This window comes from Ammospiza caudacuta, chromosome 3 (assembly GCF_027887145.1).
Source record: "Ammospiza caudacuta isolate bAmmCau1 chromosome 3, bAmmCau1.pri, whole genome shotgun sequence".
Classification (NCBI taxonomy): domain Eukaryota; kingdom Metazoa; phylum Chordata; class Aves; order Passeriformes; family Passerellidae; genus Ammospiza; species Ammospiza caudacuta.
Genome location: NC_080595.1, coordinates 7,181,307 through 7,197,674, shown reverse-complemented (window position 1 = coordinate 7,197,674; position 16,368 = coordinate 7,181,307). Strand labels below are relative to the sequence as shown.

Here is a 16,368-nt window from a genome sequence, read left to right as displayed (position 1 = left end):
CTTGTTTTCCCCAAGAAGAGCTGGTTATAGACAGAAAAAAAAAACCTCAGTGAAAAATTGGCCAGCTCTTCCAAGCACTGCAGGAAGCACTGCAGTATAGAAGATACAATAACAACTTTAACACATCAGTTAAAGCTTGGACATTTAGTTATCTGGAGTGGGAAGAGAACATTTCAACCATAGGCTCAAGAAAACTACATGGACATATGCATTTCAGTAATAGGGTGTGTGAGGGAGAGAGGTGCTCAAAGAACACCTCAATCAAATGAGTTTTACTCCTTTGAAGATATTGTTTTGTTCTACTATTTGAATGCAAAATTTTTTACAAGGAATAATTTCAGTAACATCAATATTACATGTAAGTAACAGCTGAAAGAAAAGAAAGAAAAATTACCTCCTTGGTTTTCCCATTAATCGCCTGATTTTCCCCCATTCTACTCTTGTCAATTTTCTGGTTTTCAAAGTTGGAAAAGATTCTTTCAGGCATATACAGAAATCATTATCACCTTCAAATAGTGGCCTGTTAAAACATAATTAGTCCTGTGTTAACCACACTAAGTAAACTTTTGTCACAAGATTCCAAAAAACATCCATCACCAGAAACGCGTTAAAAAATATTAATATAAATTAGTCACATGAACAAGACACTTCTATTCAAAGAACAATTTTAATTCAGTCAAAAACAAAATCAGAAAGTTTCCAGGACTATTGTTCTTTGACTCTTCCTATCACTGACATTTAAAAATGCTCCTTTCTATAGGTTCTACAGAGAAATACACATAATTCATCCTTCTCTATAATGGATAAAAAGGCACCAAATGAAACTTCAGCAGAGTCAGCTCAGTGTCATGAAGATACTGCAACACACTGAAGGAAACCAGAGAGTGAAATATTGAGAATAAAGGGAAGGACCATATGGTACTGAGAGACAGACACAGTACCTTTTTTCATCAATTCATTCAATTGTAACTCAGGTTCTCAAAGTTTCCAAAATACAGGAAATTGAACCAACTCATCATTCTCCACAGCTGTACAGGTGAGACTTCTATTGAATCACCCCATGGGTCCATGGTGAAGCACAGGATGAGTGTGAGAGAAGTGACAGTTCAGAGAACAGACCTGCACAACTGAGCAATTTCTCTCTGATGCTATGACCCATCTCTAGCTCTGTTTTATGACTGCCTTTTTTCTTTGTAGTACCACATCCTTCTTCGGCTGAGGAGACAAGGGAGCAGCAGCAGATATGCCCATCTAATAGAAGGTTAATCATAAAAAGACTCTGTGCAACTGAAATAGATCCCTCCTGGCAAGAACAAAAGGAGAACTGCATCCTGGGGAAAGCTGCTTTTCTGCACTCTGTGCAGGGCACTGGGGTTTGGAGGGGAATACACCCCAGCACAGAACAAAGAGGACCTTGGAAGCAGCACTGCTTTCAGCTGAGTGTCTGGGGTGGCAGGAGAGAGGAAAGGTGCACAGATATAAGGAAACCCAGGGAAGAAGAGAATAGAATAGTTCTACAGCAGGAGGATTTCACCAAGTGAAAAGGAAAATAAAAAGAATGAGCAATGAGGCTCAGGAAACAGACACAGAAGGGTACACAACAGTGTCATTTTATCCATATTTACTATTGCTAACAGAAGATATCTATATAGAGAATAACTATTTAGCCCAGGTGTTTTTTTGGTCTTTTTTTTTGAGATAATCTATATTTGATTATTCTTACTAACTCTTGTACTTAAGCAGGCAAACTCTAAATCCACAGCATCCACAAGACTGGAAGCTCTGGAAAATGGTGGAAGCAAATCACAGGTGCATCTGCTTCTGAGAGCCTGTGATCACTGTGGTAGTAAGCAGCACTTCAGAAGTCTCTGGAGACCCAAAATCAATGGGATTTTACAGGAAACAGTCCACTGCAGTAGTATATACAGAATTCAACTGAATCACCTTCAATAATCTAATAACCACAGATGACAGTTGTAGAAATAAAAATAATTCAAAAACTTACAGCAGACATGGCATTTTATTTGATTATTTCAATTTTGGATGCAATAATTTGATTAAAATATTCAGAGATTTGTACAGTGAGCCATATTTTGTCAGTCGATAGCTCTATGATTTAAACTTTTTTAAGCTTCTCATTAAGCCTGGATCATATCACTTCCAACAAGATGTATCAAAGTTTTCCTTCCAAAGATATGCAGTCTCTTAGTAAACTATGTTATAATATCTTAATATCTTATGAGCATTGCAAGCTGTATTTGATTTGCAAGGAAAGGTTTTGGCAGAGGGGGGGTTCTTTGGGAAGCTGCTGGAAGCTTCTCCCATATCCCACAGAACCAACACCAGCTGGTTCCAAGGTGGAGCCACCCTTGGCCAAGGCTGAACCCACCAGTGATGGTGGCTGTGCCTATGAAATAATGCAGTGAGGAAGGGGAAAAACCCTGTGCCACTGCAGCAGGACAGAGCTGCAGCTGTCTGAGAGAAACAGCTCTGCTGCCACCCAGCCAAGGTCAGGGCAGGAGGTGCTCCAGGCACCAGAGCACAGATTGCTCTGCAGACCAGGGTGAAGCAGCTGTGTCCCTGCAGCCCATGGAGAGCCCCATGTTGGAGCAGGTGGATGCCCAAAGGAGGGTGTGGCAGAAAAATTTTTCAGCAGAAAAATTATGTAAAAAGTAGAAAAGCGAGGACAAATAGAACAATGGTCTGTGTATTAACGCTTGTCTGGAATAACTCCCTAAGCTACAGAAAAGTTTATCTAGCAAGATATTAGGAAGTTTGAAGCTTAATAATGGAGCTCCATGCATTATGTTTTAAGGCTTACAAGCAGGTATTATATTCTAAATACACAAGCATTGTTTTAACCAAAGGTACCTGTGCTTATAGTGGTTGCATGGAACTGCTGTCAATGTGCTTTTGCTTTGTGTGATGGGTCAAAAAACTTATAAAGTGAGTTGTAACATTAAGTTCTTTGTCTGCTGCCTGGGATGTGAGCTGGTGGTATCTTCCCATTGTCATAATCACGTAATGAGACTGATGCTGGAAAATAAAGCAGCTCAAGGCACGTTCCCAGCAGTCCCATTTGTGATTTGTACATAGACCCTGGCCAGCGATATTATACTACTTTGATTGGCAATAAATTAAACTAATTTCCTAAAGCTGAGACTCTTTTGCCCATGACAATAAGTGGTGTGGTCTCTCCCTGTGCTTATCTCATCCTTTGACTCTTTTGTTACATTTTGTCTCCTGTGTCCAACTGTGGAGTGACAGAGCAGCTTTGATGAGCACCTGCTTTAGCCAAGGAGAACCCACCACACCTGCACACATGGGTAACTATCAAAGAGGATTTCAGAATTACCTGCTAAACTCAAATTCTAGCCTGCTAGACCTACAGCTAGACCTACAGCTTTGTAGACAATTCTTTAAACTAAAAGTTCTTGGTCTGTTGCAAAAATCATTATTAAAAATGTCACATATTAAAATTACTCCTAGAAATAAGCAGGGTTGGGATTATTAATTTTTTCCATGTAATTGGAGAAGAAGCATGATAAGACTAATTCTTTCAAAGGAATTAAATCCTAGAGATGATAAATATAAAACTAACTAAAATGGACATGAAATTTTTCCACATCTGATGAATATATGCCAAAATGTTTTTCTGTTGCTATGACTGCCTTCTCCGTTAAAGAAAAAAAAGCTACAGCAATTGTGATCAAAATAGGAAGGAAAAACAGTAATTATTTTGTTTGTACATTCAGGAAAATAATGCTTAACTCTGAAGCCATTCTTTAGAATATTAAATACTTGTGTTGCATCTATTAGTCAAACAGTGTAGATTTTAATATTCCATTGATTAATAATGTTTCTTACATTTTAGAAATGAAATTATTTATTTTAAACAATTCACACCACTGTGACAGTAGCATTAAGAGAACAAGTGCCAAAAACTCTGAGGCACAAACTGCAGAAACAGTCCAGGAAATACATTATGAGATCCAAGCAGGATGCTAATATCTGGACAAGAGTTGAACAATCACAGCCTGAAGCTCTGTTAGTGATCACAATAAAAACAGGATGATGGGGAAAAATATTTAATATCAACATTTACAGCTTTTAGGAAAGCAGCACTTCATGAAGAAGCAGTGTCCTTCCTATCTCCTCTGTATAGCACTGATGCAAGGGTTCAGAAAAGTCTAAGAGTTCTGATATCTTCGTGTTTCAGATGCTAAAAGCATTATGAATAAAATCTGGTATCTGGTAGAGGCAGAGGTGATAAAAAGAAAATTACATCCATGAAGGCAGGCTTTCTATAGAAGACTTTCTAAAGTTAGTAGTTGCAAAGAACCAAGAGCACATACATTGCTCATTAGAAAGAACACCCACCACCACCAACAAACAAAATAGCTTTACATAATTAGTATTTAAGAATAAACTGGGGTATCTAACCAATATATGGAACTATGCAGCTGAATTTTAGAAAATTCCATGTTCCTGCACTAATAAGAGGTAATTATACAAAGCAAACATACTTATCTATATTTGAATAGAACCACTCATATATACACCACTTGTGAGCTTTGGGCAGCTTGAGCAGGTTCCGAAGCCGCAAACCAATCTTCTGTGAGACCTTCTTTTCTGGGGTGGACATTGTTGTACTGAACTTCTAGGTAGTGAAAAAAAAAAAACCAAACAGTTAAACTGAATCTACTATTTTTCAGTATTCAAATAAAGCAGGTTTTCCTGATAACAGCCTGCACATGTTGTTTCATAGCAATGTTCTTCTTGCAGATCTATAACAGCCCTTATTGCATTATATCAGCAATGCAATCAAACAGAACAGACAGAAAATTTTAACAGGATCAATACCATTATCTCCAAACAAAGCTCTTCTAACAGAAACATTTTCCAGCACTGAAAATGTTGTTACATTATTGGTAACAACAGCATGGCACTAAAATAGATTTGGACTTCAAAACTCTCACCAGCTGTCTCAGGTGAGCATAATTGGTGTTGTAGCTCAGATGCCAGCAACAGCACCTGCCTGATTTGCACTAAAACTTCTACTCTTGCCCACTCTTCTTAAGCTGAGGATGAAGCTAGGACAGGAATATAACACAGGCAAAACTTTGAGCAGAGTGTCTGCTTAGAAAACTGCAAGTGAAATCAGCAATCAAGTTTTAACTACATTTAAAAGCTATTTGATAAATCATGGAAAAGACAGTGTCTTACATTGCTTGCATAATAGATAGACCCATATTTAAACAAATCCATAAAAAAAAAAAACAAACTGTAATTTTGTTCCAAGGATGGCTGTCTTAGCTGACAGAAAGAACAACTTTTCTGCAAAAAATAACAGCTTTTTGAGACCATAGGTTTAACAGGGTCCCTATGTCATTATCAACTGCTATCCTTCCCCAAACATTCAAAGTATTTTGGACTTTAGTAGCAGCAATAATAGGATAAAGCATAAGGTAGGCACCTTGTTGGCTGCTGCTGCCCTAGATACAAGCCCCTTTCTCTCACTGCAACTCCAGGAAACAAAGTCTGGTGGGACAGCAAGATCTGTCAACTACAACAGCTGCAGTCCCTGCAGCAAATATTTATCTGACAATCATTGGACCTCCAGAATCAGACATTTAAGCAAAAAACAACTGGGTTTAGAACATTACCAAGTCTTTCTACTCTTAAAAATTCATGGTAATTAAGAGAAATATCATGGTTCTCACCTCTGGCAGAACAGACCCAGCTAAATGGTGAGTGCCAAGCTTTTCATATCAAGACACTGCACAGCACAGCTCAGAAGGCTGTGCAGAACTCGGAGAAACTCAGAAATCAGAGCAGAACTCAAACAGTACTTTTACAGTGAGGTTAATTTAGCCTCAGAAGGTGATGGCACAGAGAAGTGATGTGGAGGACAAAGGTACTACAGAGCCAACTCACTGAGATTAAGAGATGCTCCGCTTTCTATCATAACAAATAAAGGCTGACAAATTACAGCTGCTTTTTTGTCTATATCAAGGAGTGGACACATAAATGGAGGATGGAAAAAACAAGCTCTTTGAACTGAGGACTTTAGCACTACAGGATCAAGAAGGTAAAGCTGGCCATGAACACAGTTAGGCTACAAATCTAGAGCAAGTCCCTAATTGGTTGGGATACATTAAATTCTAGAGCAGCCTTCTCAGTTACATAATCAGTGCAAAAAACTGAAGCTGAATAAATTCATGCTGACTACAGGAGATGGTTGTCTGCAGGAGCATGATGGGCACTGAGTCTGGAATCCTTTCTAGCTGTGTGTGTTCATGTTCAAGATCACAAAGAACAGGTACTCCCATAAACAAAATCAGTGGTAAGAAAGAAAAATATTAATCTGTTTTGAATTGTGGCTTACTTCTAACAACAGTTTTCCTCACAAGAAGATTCATAAACCAAAAATACAACTTGAAAATCAAATATATTCAAATTTTCAACTAGAACAGATAGGTTTCTTCCCCATTTTGTTAAAAATATCTCCATACATGTATGTAGGTACCTGTGGAACCATTGCAACCTTCTGATTTCTTTTGGGGGACCTTGTGTTTATTTGTCTGTCATCATCTTCACTGAAGAGCCGACTCCGTTTTGAATTTCTGAAGGGCTGTAGGGAACAAAATTAAGAATTACAAGCAAGAAACCTGATTTCTCTGTTCATGCAGAGAATTCACAGTGAGAGAAATGAAATACCTCTTGTCTTATCACCTGTTGGTTTTCAGGCACACAGTAAATAGTGTGCCTCCTAGCACCCATATATCTAAGGACTGAGAGAAGAAGGAGCTCAAGATTCCAGGCTTTTCCAGTGCTAACTATAACCATTACTACACTGCTGGCCCAGTTTCACAGAAGTATTTAGAGCCTGACTCCCACTTGTTTCCATTAGAGTTAGGTGTCTAAACACTTGTGTATCTTAGCTTGCCTTGGTTATAAGTAGTACATCTGTTAAACAATTTGTTTTGAATTTTGGATTAAAAAAAGGTTTATTCAAACACTGTATTTGGTTTGTATGTTCTCAGCTACATAGAATTTAGCAAGAATTTTCTAATAAAGTGACATGTGTTTGCTGTTTTCTTAACTCACTGAAAGTATCTGCATAGCAAAATGCTAGCAAGATTGAGTCTGAAGAAACTACATCTTGAATAAATTATGTGACAATCTCAGAAAAAAGAATTTAGAATCCATGCTAAGTAAAATTTACTTGCGTACTGCTATAGCTCAGAAAGAATTAGAAGGCTGACTGAAAACAAGAAATGATTGCAATTGCAAACGTGTCATGAAAAAAACTCATTTAGTTATTCCTCAATATCTGACCCTATGACAAAAGAGCAACCTGTGACAGGCTGTTAGCACTGAGGGGAAGCAGCTTTCCTTTTCCTGCCATGAAGGTTCTGTGGCCCAGAGACAAAATAAATCAACACAGTTAAATAAAACTTCATTTACAAGCATTTGTACTTTATAAAGACATTTAATGCATTTGTGACTGGCTGAAAAGAGATATTTTCTGTCAAATTATTCAGTGGCAGCTAAAAATCTGTCTGTGCCATGCCATGTGAACATGGGGCTTTCCCAGGAAATGCTCCTCCCTTACTCTAAATTAGATGTATTTTATAAAAAGAACTACATAAGTGTATTTAAGTAACAGAAGTGCTCTGTATGTGATAAACATCTAACCACATGCAGCACATTAGAAGAAAACATTAATTCCTGACAGACAGTACAAACCAGGAAAGACACGCTGGACACAGGAACTGTATATTGACAAGGTAACCATCATGACCCAGACCAAGAAAATTGTTTACAACCCTCAACAAAAACTGCCAAACTCTACTCCAAAGAACTACCTAAAATGAGAACTGTGCTTCATCACTCTGGACTGCCTGAGAAATAACAGAGTGAAATAACAAGTGTTGCAAAGAGGTATCATCCACATGGGCTAAATAGGTCAGGCATTTTTGGAAAGACTTTTCAATCAACAGTAAAACATGTGTTCAAAACTTTCAGCATTCAGTAAACTCAAACTATTCCATGGCATCTTAGCAACATGGGTCACTGCCAACATGTCACACTATGGTGTGACCTTTCTACAGAACACTGAGCTGCTTTCAAAGTTTGACTCTGTGTTTTTAGCACCCACAGCCACCATAGCTAAAGACTGACAAGGTTTTTATACAGATATTAATCTGTATTATATATTAAGTTCCCAGTAAAGCCTGTTTCTGTGAGGTGATAGGCATTCCTGGGAAGCAGCTGAAAACTGTGACATGAACTGCAGGAACTAAAGGTCTTCACAAAGTTCTGGTCTCTGTGTGGAACTGCATTTCGTAGACCTGATGTTCTCTAGCACAAATACATAGCAGCATGTGTGTGTATATGCACCTGTATGAATCCTACCAAAATAAATACCAGGGAGAAGATCACAGGACAAGAAACAAACAGTAAAGTAAAAACAAACCACAAGGCTGAAATGATCAACCCAAACACCAAACATCCCACTGGAAGTTGCAGGCTCATTTCATATCCCCACCCCAAGGTTGTTCTTTAATGTAAGAACTTTCTCCTATGAAAGTTCTCAGAATGCACAATTTTTTCTGACAGTCCTTTACTTTTATTAAAATCTGCTCCCCCAGAAGGCACAATGATGGAAGTGCATTACGGTATCTTCCTTTCCTTTATGCTTCAGTTCTCAGCCATAATTAGAAGTGACATATTTCATGAGATACAAAAATAGTTGATCAGAACTGGTGATTCCTGAGCTCAAGGTGGTAGATACAGTACAAGTACTTCAAAAAAACAGAGAGGAAATTATTTTGACCTATCTTGAATGAGGTCAGCAATTTAATGTGTTTGATTATTCATTTTAAAAATATGGTTTCATCTCTTCTGCAAACTGTGCAAAGTGCTTGTGAAGGATATAGTTTCACCTTTGGAGATTACAAAACTATAAATCTCAGCCTTTTTTTGGGATCCTTATATTTGACTAATCCTGAAGTTTTTTACTGTTTCTTACCATTTCCACTGCAGAACCAGCATTCTTGCTTTTCCAAATGTGTGTTTTCTGCAGAGAATTGTATTTTTCATTCCAAGAACTGGATAAACTTCCCTCTGTTGTGAAGAAAGTACATCATTAATATATATATACACACATATATGTATGTATGTTTATGTTTTAACATAACTACTGTCCAAAACCCAGTATAACATCATCAACTACTAAAATATTTACTTTTAACATCTTTGAATTCAGTAACAAACAGATTTTAGATTTCAGTATTTTTATTAAATAATCTTTACATTAATTTAAAAAAAACTGAAGGAGGTTTTCATGACAAGGAGGAACATAAATAAGTATTCTTTATTTATGATAATATTTAGGTTTTTTGAAGCCTCCTTTGCTGGAATCCACTGTCAGGTTGACACAAATCAACAATTGAACTGTGGCTGTAAATGAAACCTGGACAAAGCAAAGCTCTACAAGACACAGACACCTCCTAGTTCTAGAAAATTATTAAGTGAGTGTATACCAACAAGTAAATAAAATTTTATTGTAACAGATCTGCATTAGTGACAAGACCATGCCTCCTTCTTTGTGTAACAAAACCCTTGTAATACATAAAGAAGCTTTAATTATTCGGCAAACTAGAAGTATTCAAAAATTGTATGAATGTTCATGAAGATAAACAAAGAAAAAAATAAAAGCAGCAGGTTTTTGATTTAACACACAATTTGCTGACAGAGAACATCATAAAATTGTGAAATGCCCTCCTAATGTAAATTGTGTCACACATCCAGGTCTCACTAAGAATCCTCCCTGTATCTCCTGCTCAAGAGATGAAAGATTACCCCAATCTTCTCATCAAACTTGATGTCTAGGCTGTATTTTTGAATTAAAAACACATTTCAGGAATTTCACCCAGAAGAGCAGTGTCTAAATACACCACAATATATGCAGTTTCAACTGCCAAGGATTATTATTCTATAGAGCTACAAATACCAACAATAAACCCCACCATATTTCAACAAAAAAGCCTATGATTTTCTTGAGCTCTATGAAGACAGAAAAGAAATACACCTGAAGTCAGACTGGGTACAAGTAAATAACATATTAATTTCTTACCTTTCAAGCTCACAAGTGCTTTTGCTGAAGAACCTGCAATATAGCAAAAAGTCCACATAAATCACAAGCTATTTCAAACCCTACAATCTACACAGAGTCTACTCATTCTTAATTAATTCTCAGGCAGAAAGTGAAATTTAATATTAAAATCTTTCACAGCTGAATGAGTAAACCCAGCACACCTTCCATGGCACTAGGCATAGAATTATACATTTATTACCAATAAATCCTGAAAGCATATTCACATTTGAGTTTTTTCCTTTAGTTTCATGCCTACAAAACAACTTTAGATGTTAAACACTTGGGTTTAACACAGCAAATTCTCAACAGGCTTTATGTCCAAACTACATTCTCCCATGGGGCTGCTTGTTTGATGCAGTAGCAAATGTATTTTACTACTGATAAGAAAACGAAAGAATACGTCTTGGTTTGTTGTTTTGTTTTTTATTTTTTTTTTTTTAATGATTTCTATCAGTTCAAAATTCTTCAGTGCCCAAGATTTCCAGGAAAGGAGTGGTTCATGCTCAAAAGGAAGGATGGATAGCTAGTTGCCCCCTGGTGGTACCTCTTTGTTCAGAAAGGCAGCAGATTCACATCTCAAATGCAGACAGGATTGCTACATTGCTCAAACAGTGCAATAAACACATGAAAATTTCACTGCTCCCCTTCCACTGCATCTGCAGAACCTCTGCAATGCTCCTGGCCAGGACAAACACAACTGGGCCTGACCACAGCGGGCCTTCAGGCTCAGAAATGTCCCAGTGTCTCAGAATGAGCTGTCTGAAGCAATTGCACTAGCACAGGGAAGATATTTCTGCACGACAATGCCTCCCCAGGTTCCTGCTTTTCTCTCAAATCAATTTGATCTTTCCAGTTATGTTCCTGTGTGACAATCACTTCTCCCTGTCACTTTCTCTGCTCTCTCCTTCATCTTCTCTTCAAAACTGCTGCTCCAAGAACTTTCTGACTCCAAAGCTCCAGAAATTCCTTGCTGCTGCCATTTATCTAGCTCCTAAGCTCACTAACCTCACAGACACTTGCCTCTAAGAGAATACATTCCAGGGAGTGCTACAGAGAATGCAGGTGCAGCAACAGCAAAAAAAAAACCCCAACCCTTAACTCCTTATGTTTTCATCACATAATTTTGTTTGCTGCCATCTAACTATGCCATCTGTTAAAAAACAAAATTTCAATACAAAAAAGAAAGGAAAAGGAAATAAAGTTTCTATTTCTTTTTCCCCAAAAGCTTAAAAAAAGGAGTTTAAGATATGAAACAGAATTAGGTTGAACTCACTAAGGGTTTAGAGAGCTTCTATCCCAATATCTCCCAAGCTGTTCAGATCTGCAACAGCAACCACATCTGGGATTACGTGTCAGAGCCACGGTGACACAGCTGGGCTGCACTGTCACCCTCCTGCACATTCCTTTTCTGATGTATCACCTTTGTTGGGCTGGAGCCCTATCAGTGGCTGGTACAGGAACACAATTCCGTGATGATCTGAGCCACAGGGAGTTCAGCTTTTGAAACAAAGCTGTATGTTTGAGGTATCACCATTTTTTTTACATTTTATGATAAAAATCCTACACCACACTGTGCTTGTATAAATAGACAGGTAGTCTGCTCTCAACCAAGGATGAACAGCTATGAAAGGTAACATTAAGAACAGTGAAGAACTACTGTGTGCCACATTTACATAAGGGATGGTGGGAAATGTGTGTAAGTACACACAGTTTAGGACCACATCGCTGGGGATGGGCATGCAGCAGCAGGGCCATCAGGGTTGTCCCATGGAGGAGATGCTGCCTTTGCAGAGCAGATGACTCTCCTGAGAGAGCTCAGGCATTTCATCTGAACACACAAGTATTTTCTTCTTTTTCTCACTGTCTTGTTGATGTGAATCAAGTTCAATCAATCCAGGCCAGGGTGAGTATGGACACTGCTAACATGGAACACAAACACTCAGCAAGAGGCAGCAAAGCTTTAGCTGGGGTGGTGCCAATCTCACAGATGGAGTGCCTGAGATGCTCTGCTAACCATGGCATGCTTCACCTGTGAGGATGATGATGATGGGCTGGCAGAAGGTTACTGTGCCACTTCCTAGCTTTACAAGATTAGCACTCCAAGCCAGCATTAGTTGCCAAGGAGTTTTCCACATGGGATAGTTGATCTCTCATAAATGCATGTTAGAAGAGTCCTGCTCATTTTTTTGCACTTGACCTGTAATTAATGTATCCAGGGCATCTTTACTTAGGAATACCAGTGTCCAAATCAAATACTCCTGATCTATGGAAGTTCAAAAGTTAAACTAAACTATTTTACTGTAACAAAGTACAGAAAATGAACATCAACACTTCTGTAGCTTAAAGCTTTAGAATACATGATACTAAAATAACAATGGAGAGGTCCATAAACTTCATTTTACCTCAGAGGTAAACAATATGACACAACATGGCTTTTCTTGTCAAGTTCTTCTATATTGATTTTAGGGTAACTGCAACACCACCAAACTCCAAGGAATATGGAATATCTCCCCACTGCTTCCTTTTAGCTGGGCAGTACTGTCAATACCACCAGGGCCACAAAACCAGAAACCAGGATGATGATCTAAGCAATACTGTGTTCCAATCAAAACCAACCAACACTAAATACAGATAGAAGCATTTCAAGAACTATAAAAACTTCCAAGTGATGCAGGATAGATTAAGTTTATTCAAACTATGTAAAACTACACTTACAATAATTACTAGATTTATAATATACTAGCCTCACACTAAATGCCAGTAATCTTGTATACTCCTGTTCTGAATAACAAATATATAATCACTGGCAGTCTTTTTAACCTGCATTCTAATTATAGACAGAGATTAAAGCAGAATACACACACACACACTTGAATGTAAATATCTATTATGACAATGACACAGACTTCATTTCCAGACACACTTAAAAAACAAATGGGTGGAAAGCAAGAAACAAGGCCTGTGAATCATACAGGTTATTCCAACTACAATCTACTTCCAGCTCCTCCAAGTTCAGAGGATCTCAAAGGTGACTTTCTTAATACTGAGAGTAAAAGAACCCTTAACCCAAGGAGGCAGCACAGGCAGCTCAGCACAACAGAGGCACTGGCACACAGTAAATTACAGCAAACTGTAAATTACCTTAGCTTTGCCTTACTATCCTACTGAGTAATGCTCTGCATATGCTGTTAGTAAATTAATTACCTGAACACAGTGTTCACACTTGACTAAGTCTGTAAAATTAGGAAAAGATTCAGCAGATATCTAGGAGATAAATTTTGAGATTTAAAGACGTGTTATTGTGAGAAAGTTAAGACACTCCAATCTTGTTCTTCCCAAAGAAGGTCAAGATCTGCACTGATCACAAGTACCTACAAAGGAAGATAATTCACATGGGTAGATAGCTCTGCAGCCCTTTTCTTTTAATGGAAAGGCATAACTAAACCTATTTTGTGAAAGATTGCAATGGGTAATTTAGATTAGCAATGAATACAAAGTTTAACAGATTTTAGGTAACTATACCAAGAAAAGGCACGTTGACCTCCCTGTAACTCAAAATCTTAAACCAAGCTCAATACATTTTTAAAGAGAGAACTGTGGCTAAAAAGGAAGCTTGAAACTGATGCACAGAAATTCCAAATACAAGTATACCCAGCATGTTTAATGAAGAGTCTAAGATGATTATAATGGCCTTTCCTGACTCTGAAAAAAAAACCCCAATGATTCTGTAAAATATGTGCACCACAGATGTGCAATAAAAATAACCCTGTTCTAGATTATGAGGTATTAAATAGTATCATAACAGGAAGCTCATCAGTAACTAAGAGTCAGGAATAAGTGTTTTGTAACATTTGCAAGAAATTATTTTCAGCAAGTCCAGATAAAACCAAATTGATAAAAGAGCATCAAGGTTAAAAGCAGGCCAGGTGTGCCAAGCCTGGCATGCCAAGGGCCCGGATGTTTTCATGTGTGGCTGAGTCCCTGAGTGTGGACAGCTCCTGCAGTCCTGAACTGCTGCTCCCTCGGAGCACACAGCCCCAGCAATCCCTGCTCCAGCCCCTCCTGCTCCCAGGGAGGGAGGACACTCATAAAAACCTCCTCTACCTGCTCCAGAGGCTGGATGAACACTCCAAAAAGTATTTCGGTTTTGAGGAGTGGGAGAAAAGTACAAAAGCTTTCACCCTTTTTAAAAATAAGACAGGTTTAAGTTTAAAACCAAGCAGTTACTGCCTCCCCTCATTTGGAAACACTGTAGCTGAACAAAAAAGGAGGAGTTTGACCACAGTTCAATATGGGCAGCTGTGAATGCCCTGATGAATATCCTCAGTACTAACATGGAGTAAAGCAGTTTAAATGTGGCTTCTCAGCTGCTGATTTGAAAGTCTCAACAGGAACACACACAAGCATATTAGGCTTGTGAAAGTGTTTTCAATTTAATAATAAATTTATAACAGCTGATAATTTTGAAAATAAATGTAACAAGTAACCACAGGGATGTTCTGTAGCTACTGATTTCACTAATGTGTGAGCACAAAGGGGCACATCTAAATCAATATAGAAAATTCTAGGATCCAGATCAGCAATTACATTATGCAAAGCCTTTCCTCTCCAGATCATTAGACTATTTTGTCTAAATTTGCACAGGTGAGCAGTTATTTTAACACTGGTTGCATGACTGCCCCAAAACCCTATGTAATTAATCTGCATTGCCAGCACTAAAAGTGGTGTGACAGAAGGAACTCCTGGAGAAGAAGAAAAACATGAGCCTTTCATTATAGACTGAGTCATGAATCCTCCAAGAGATCATTCATCCACACAAGCACAGCACAAGGTGTTTCAGCACAGGAAGCACCTCAAACAACTGGCCACTGCAAGGAAAGCTTATTCAGGAGAACTCTGAAAGTAAAACACACACACATAAGAGGGAAAAGTGGCTTTGGGACTTTTTAAAGCTTCCCCCAAGCTTTGGGCTCATTGAAGAAGTAAATAAATAAATAAATAAATAAACACTAAATTTTCACTTCAAGATGAGCCAGTATTTTCCTCATGTTATGAGCCCACTAATAAATTGACAGATGTATATTTCCAAATGCTCCTTTAACTACAGGATGGAAATAGATTTTCCAGCCATGTGAACCCTTCCACAGGACTTCTGTAGACAATAATCACAATAACAAAGCCCCTCTCTTTGAAACTGTGTTCTCATAATGGACAATACACTGATACCATGGTAACATACAATTTTAAAGGTAGGCAGCACAAATAATCCCAAAAACTCTTAGTTGTGAGTACTGTAAAGCAGCCACAAAGCTAACCTTGAGCCTTCTCCCAAATACTGCAATCTCAGTGAGTTCTGCTGGGTTTTTTTTGTCTCAAACATCCAGGCCACAGCAGTGGGCTGAAAAGTGGAGGTGCCAGAGGTGTGCCACAGCCTCCTGCAGCTGTCTAGGAAAGCAGAGAGCAGAGGAGCCATGAACCACAGCAAAAGGTCATGCTGGGGGTAAAGACAACAATTTCTGCTTGAAGGGCTGCCCTTATGCTGCAGCCTCCCCCCATGAGATAAAAACCCATCTTATCCTGCTTCCCTTCTGCCTGTCCTAAAACACAAGCCCCTACGAACAGTACCTGTGATGGTGTTCACAGGGGTTCTTGGATGAGGGAAGAGATGGATCCGACTCCGTGTTTCAGAAGGCTTGATTTATTATTTTATCACATATATTACAATAAAACTATACTAAAAGAATAGAAGAAAGGATTTCATCAGAAGGCTAGCAAAGCTAAGAATAGAACAGCAAAGAATGATAACAAAGGCTTGTGGCTCAGCTCTCTGTCCGAGCCAGCTCACGGTGACTGACCATTAATTACAAACATCCAGCATGGGCCAATCACAGATGCACCTGTTGCATTCCACAGCAGCAGATAATCAATGTTTGCATTTTGTTCCTGAGGCCTCTCAGCTTCTCAGGAGGAAAAATCCTAAGGAAAGGATTTTCCATAAAAGATGTCTGTGACACAGTACCAACTAATACTTGGTATTTGGCAAATATGAGTTCAGAATTTGCACTGTAAAAGCTGAACCTGACAGCCATCACCCCTGCGTGAGCAGGGTGCCTCTTTCTCTCGTTCTCCTGCTGCTGGTTGGAGTTTGTGTGCAGGCAGCAGAGGATTTGCCCCTGATCCCTGATGAGCACCCTCCTGTCAAG

At 38.5% G+C, this 16,368-nt stretch overlaps 1 protein-coding gene across 2 annotated transcripts in view; it reads right to left on the bottom strand.

Moving 5' to 3' along the window:
- The window catches only part of LIN9 (lin-9 DREAM MuvB core complex component), a 39,233-nt gene that overhangs the window by 19,211 nt on the left and 3,654 nt on the right, over positions 1-16,368 (bottom strand). For both annotated transcript variants that reach the window (XM_058801908.1, XM_058801909.1), the window contains exons 2-6: positions 10,145-10,177; positions 9,038-9,132; positions 6,530-6,634; positions 4,527-4,660; positions 395-520 (exon numbers count right to left, since the gene is read on the bottom strand). In XM_058801908.1, the coding sequence (XP_058657891.1) occupies positions 395-520; positions 4,527-4,660; positions 6,530-6,634; positions 9,038-9,132; positions 10,145-10,177 (493 nt within the window). The remainder of the gene's footprint in view (positions 1-394; positions 521-4,526; positions 4,661-6,529; positions 6,635-9,037; positions 9,133-10,144; positions 10,178-16,368) is intronic.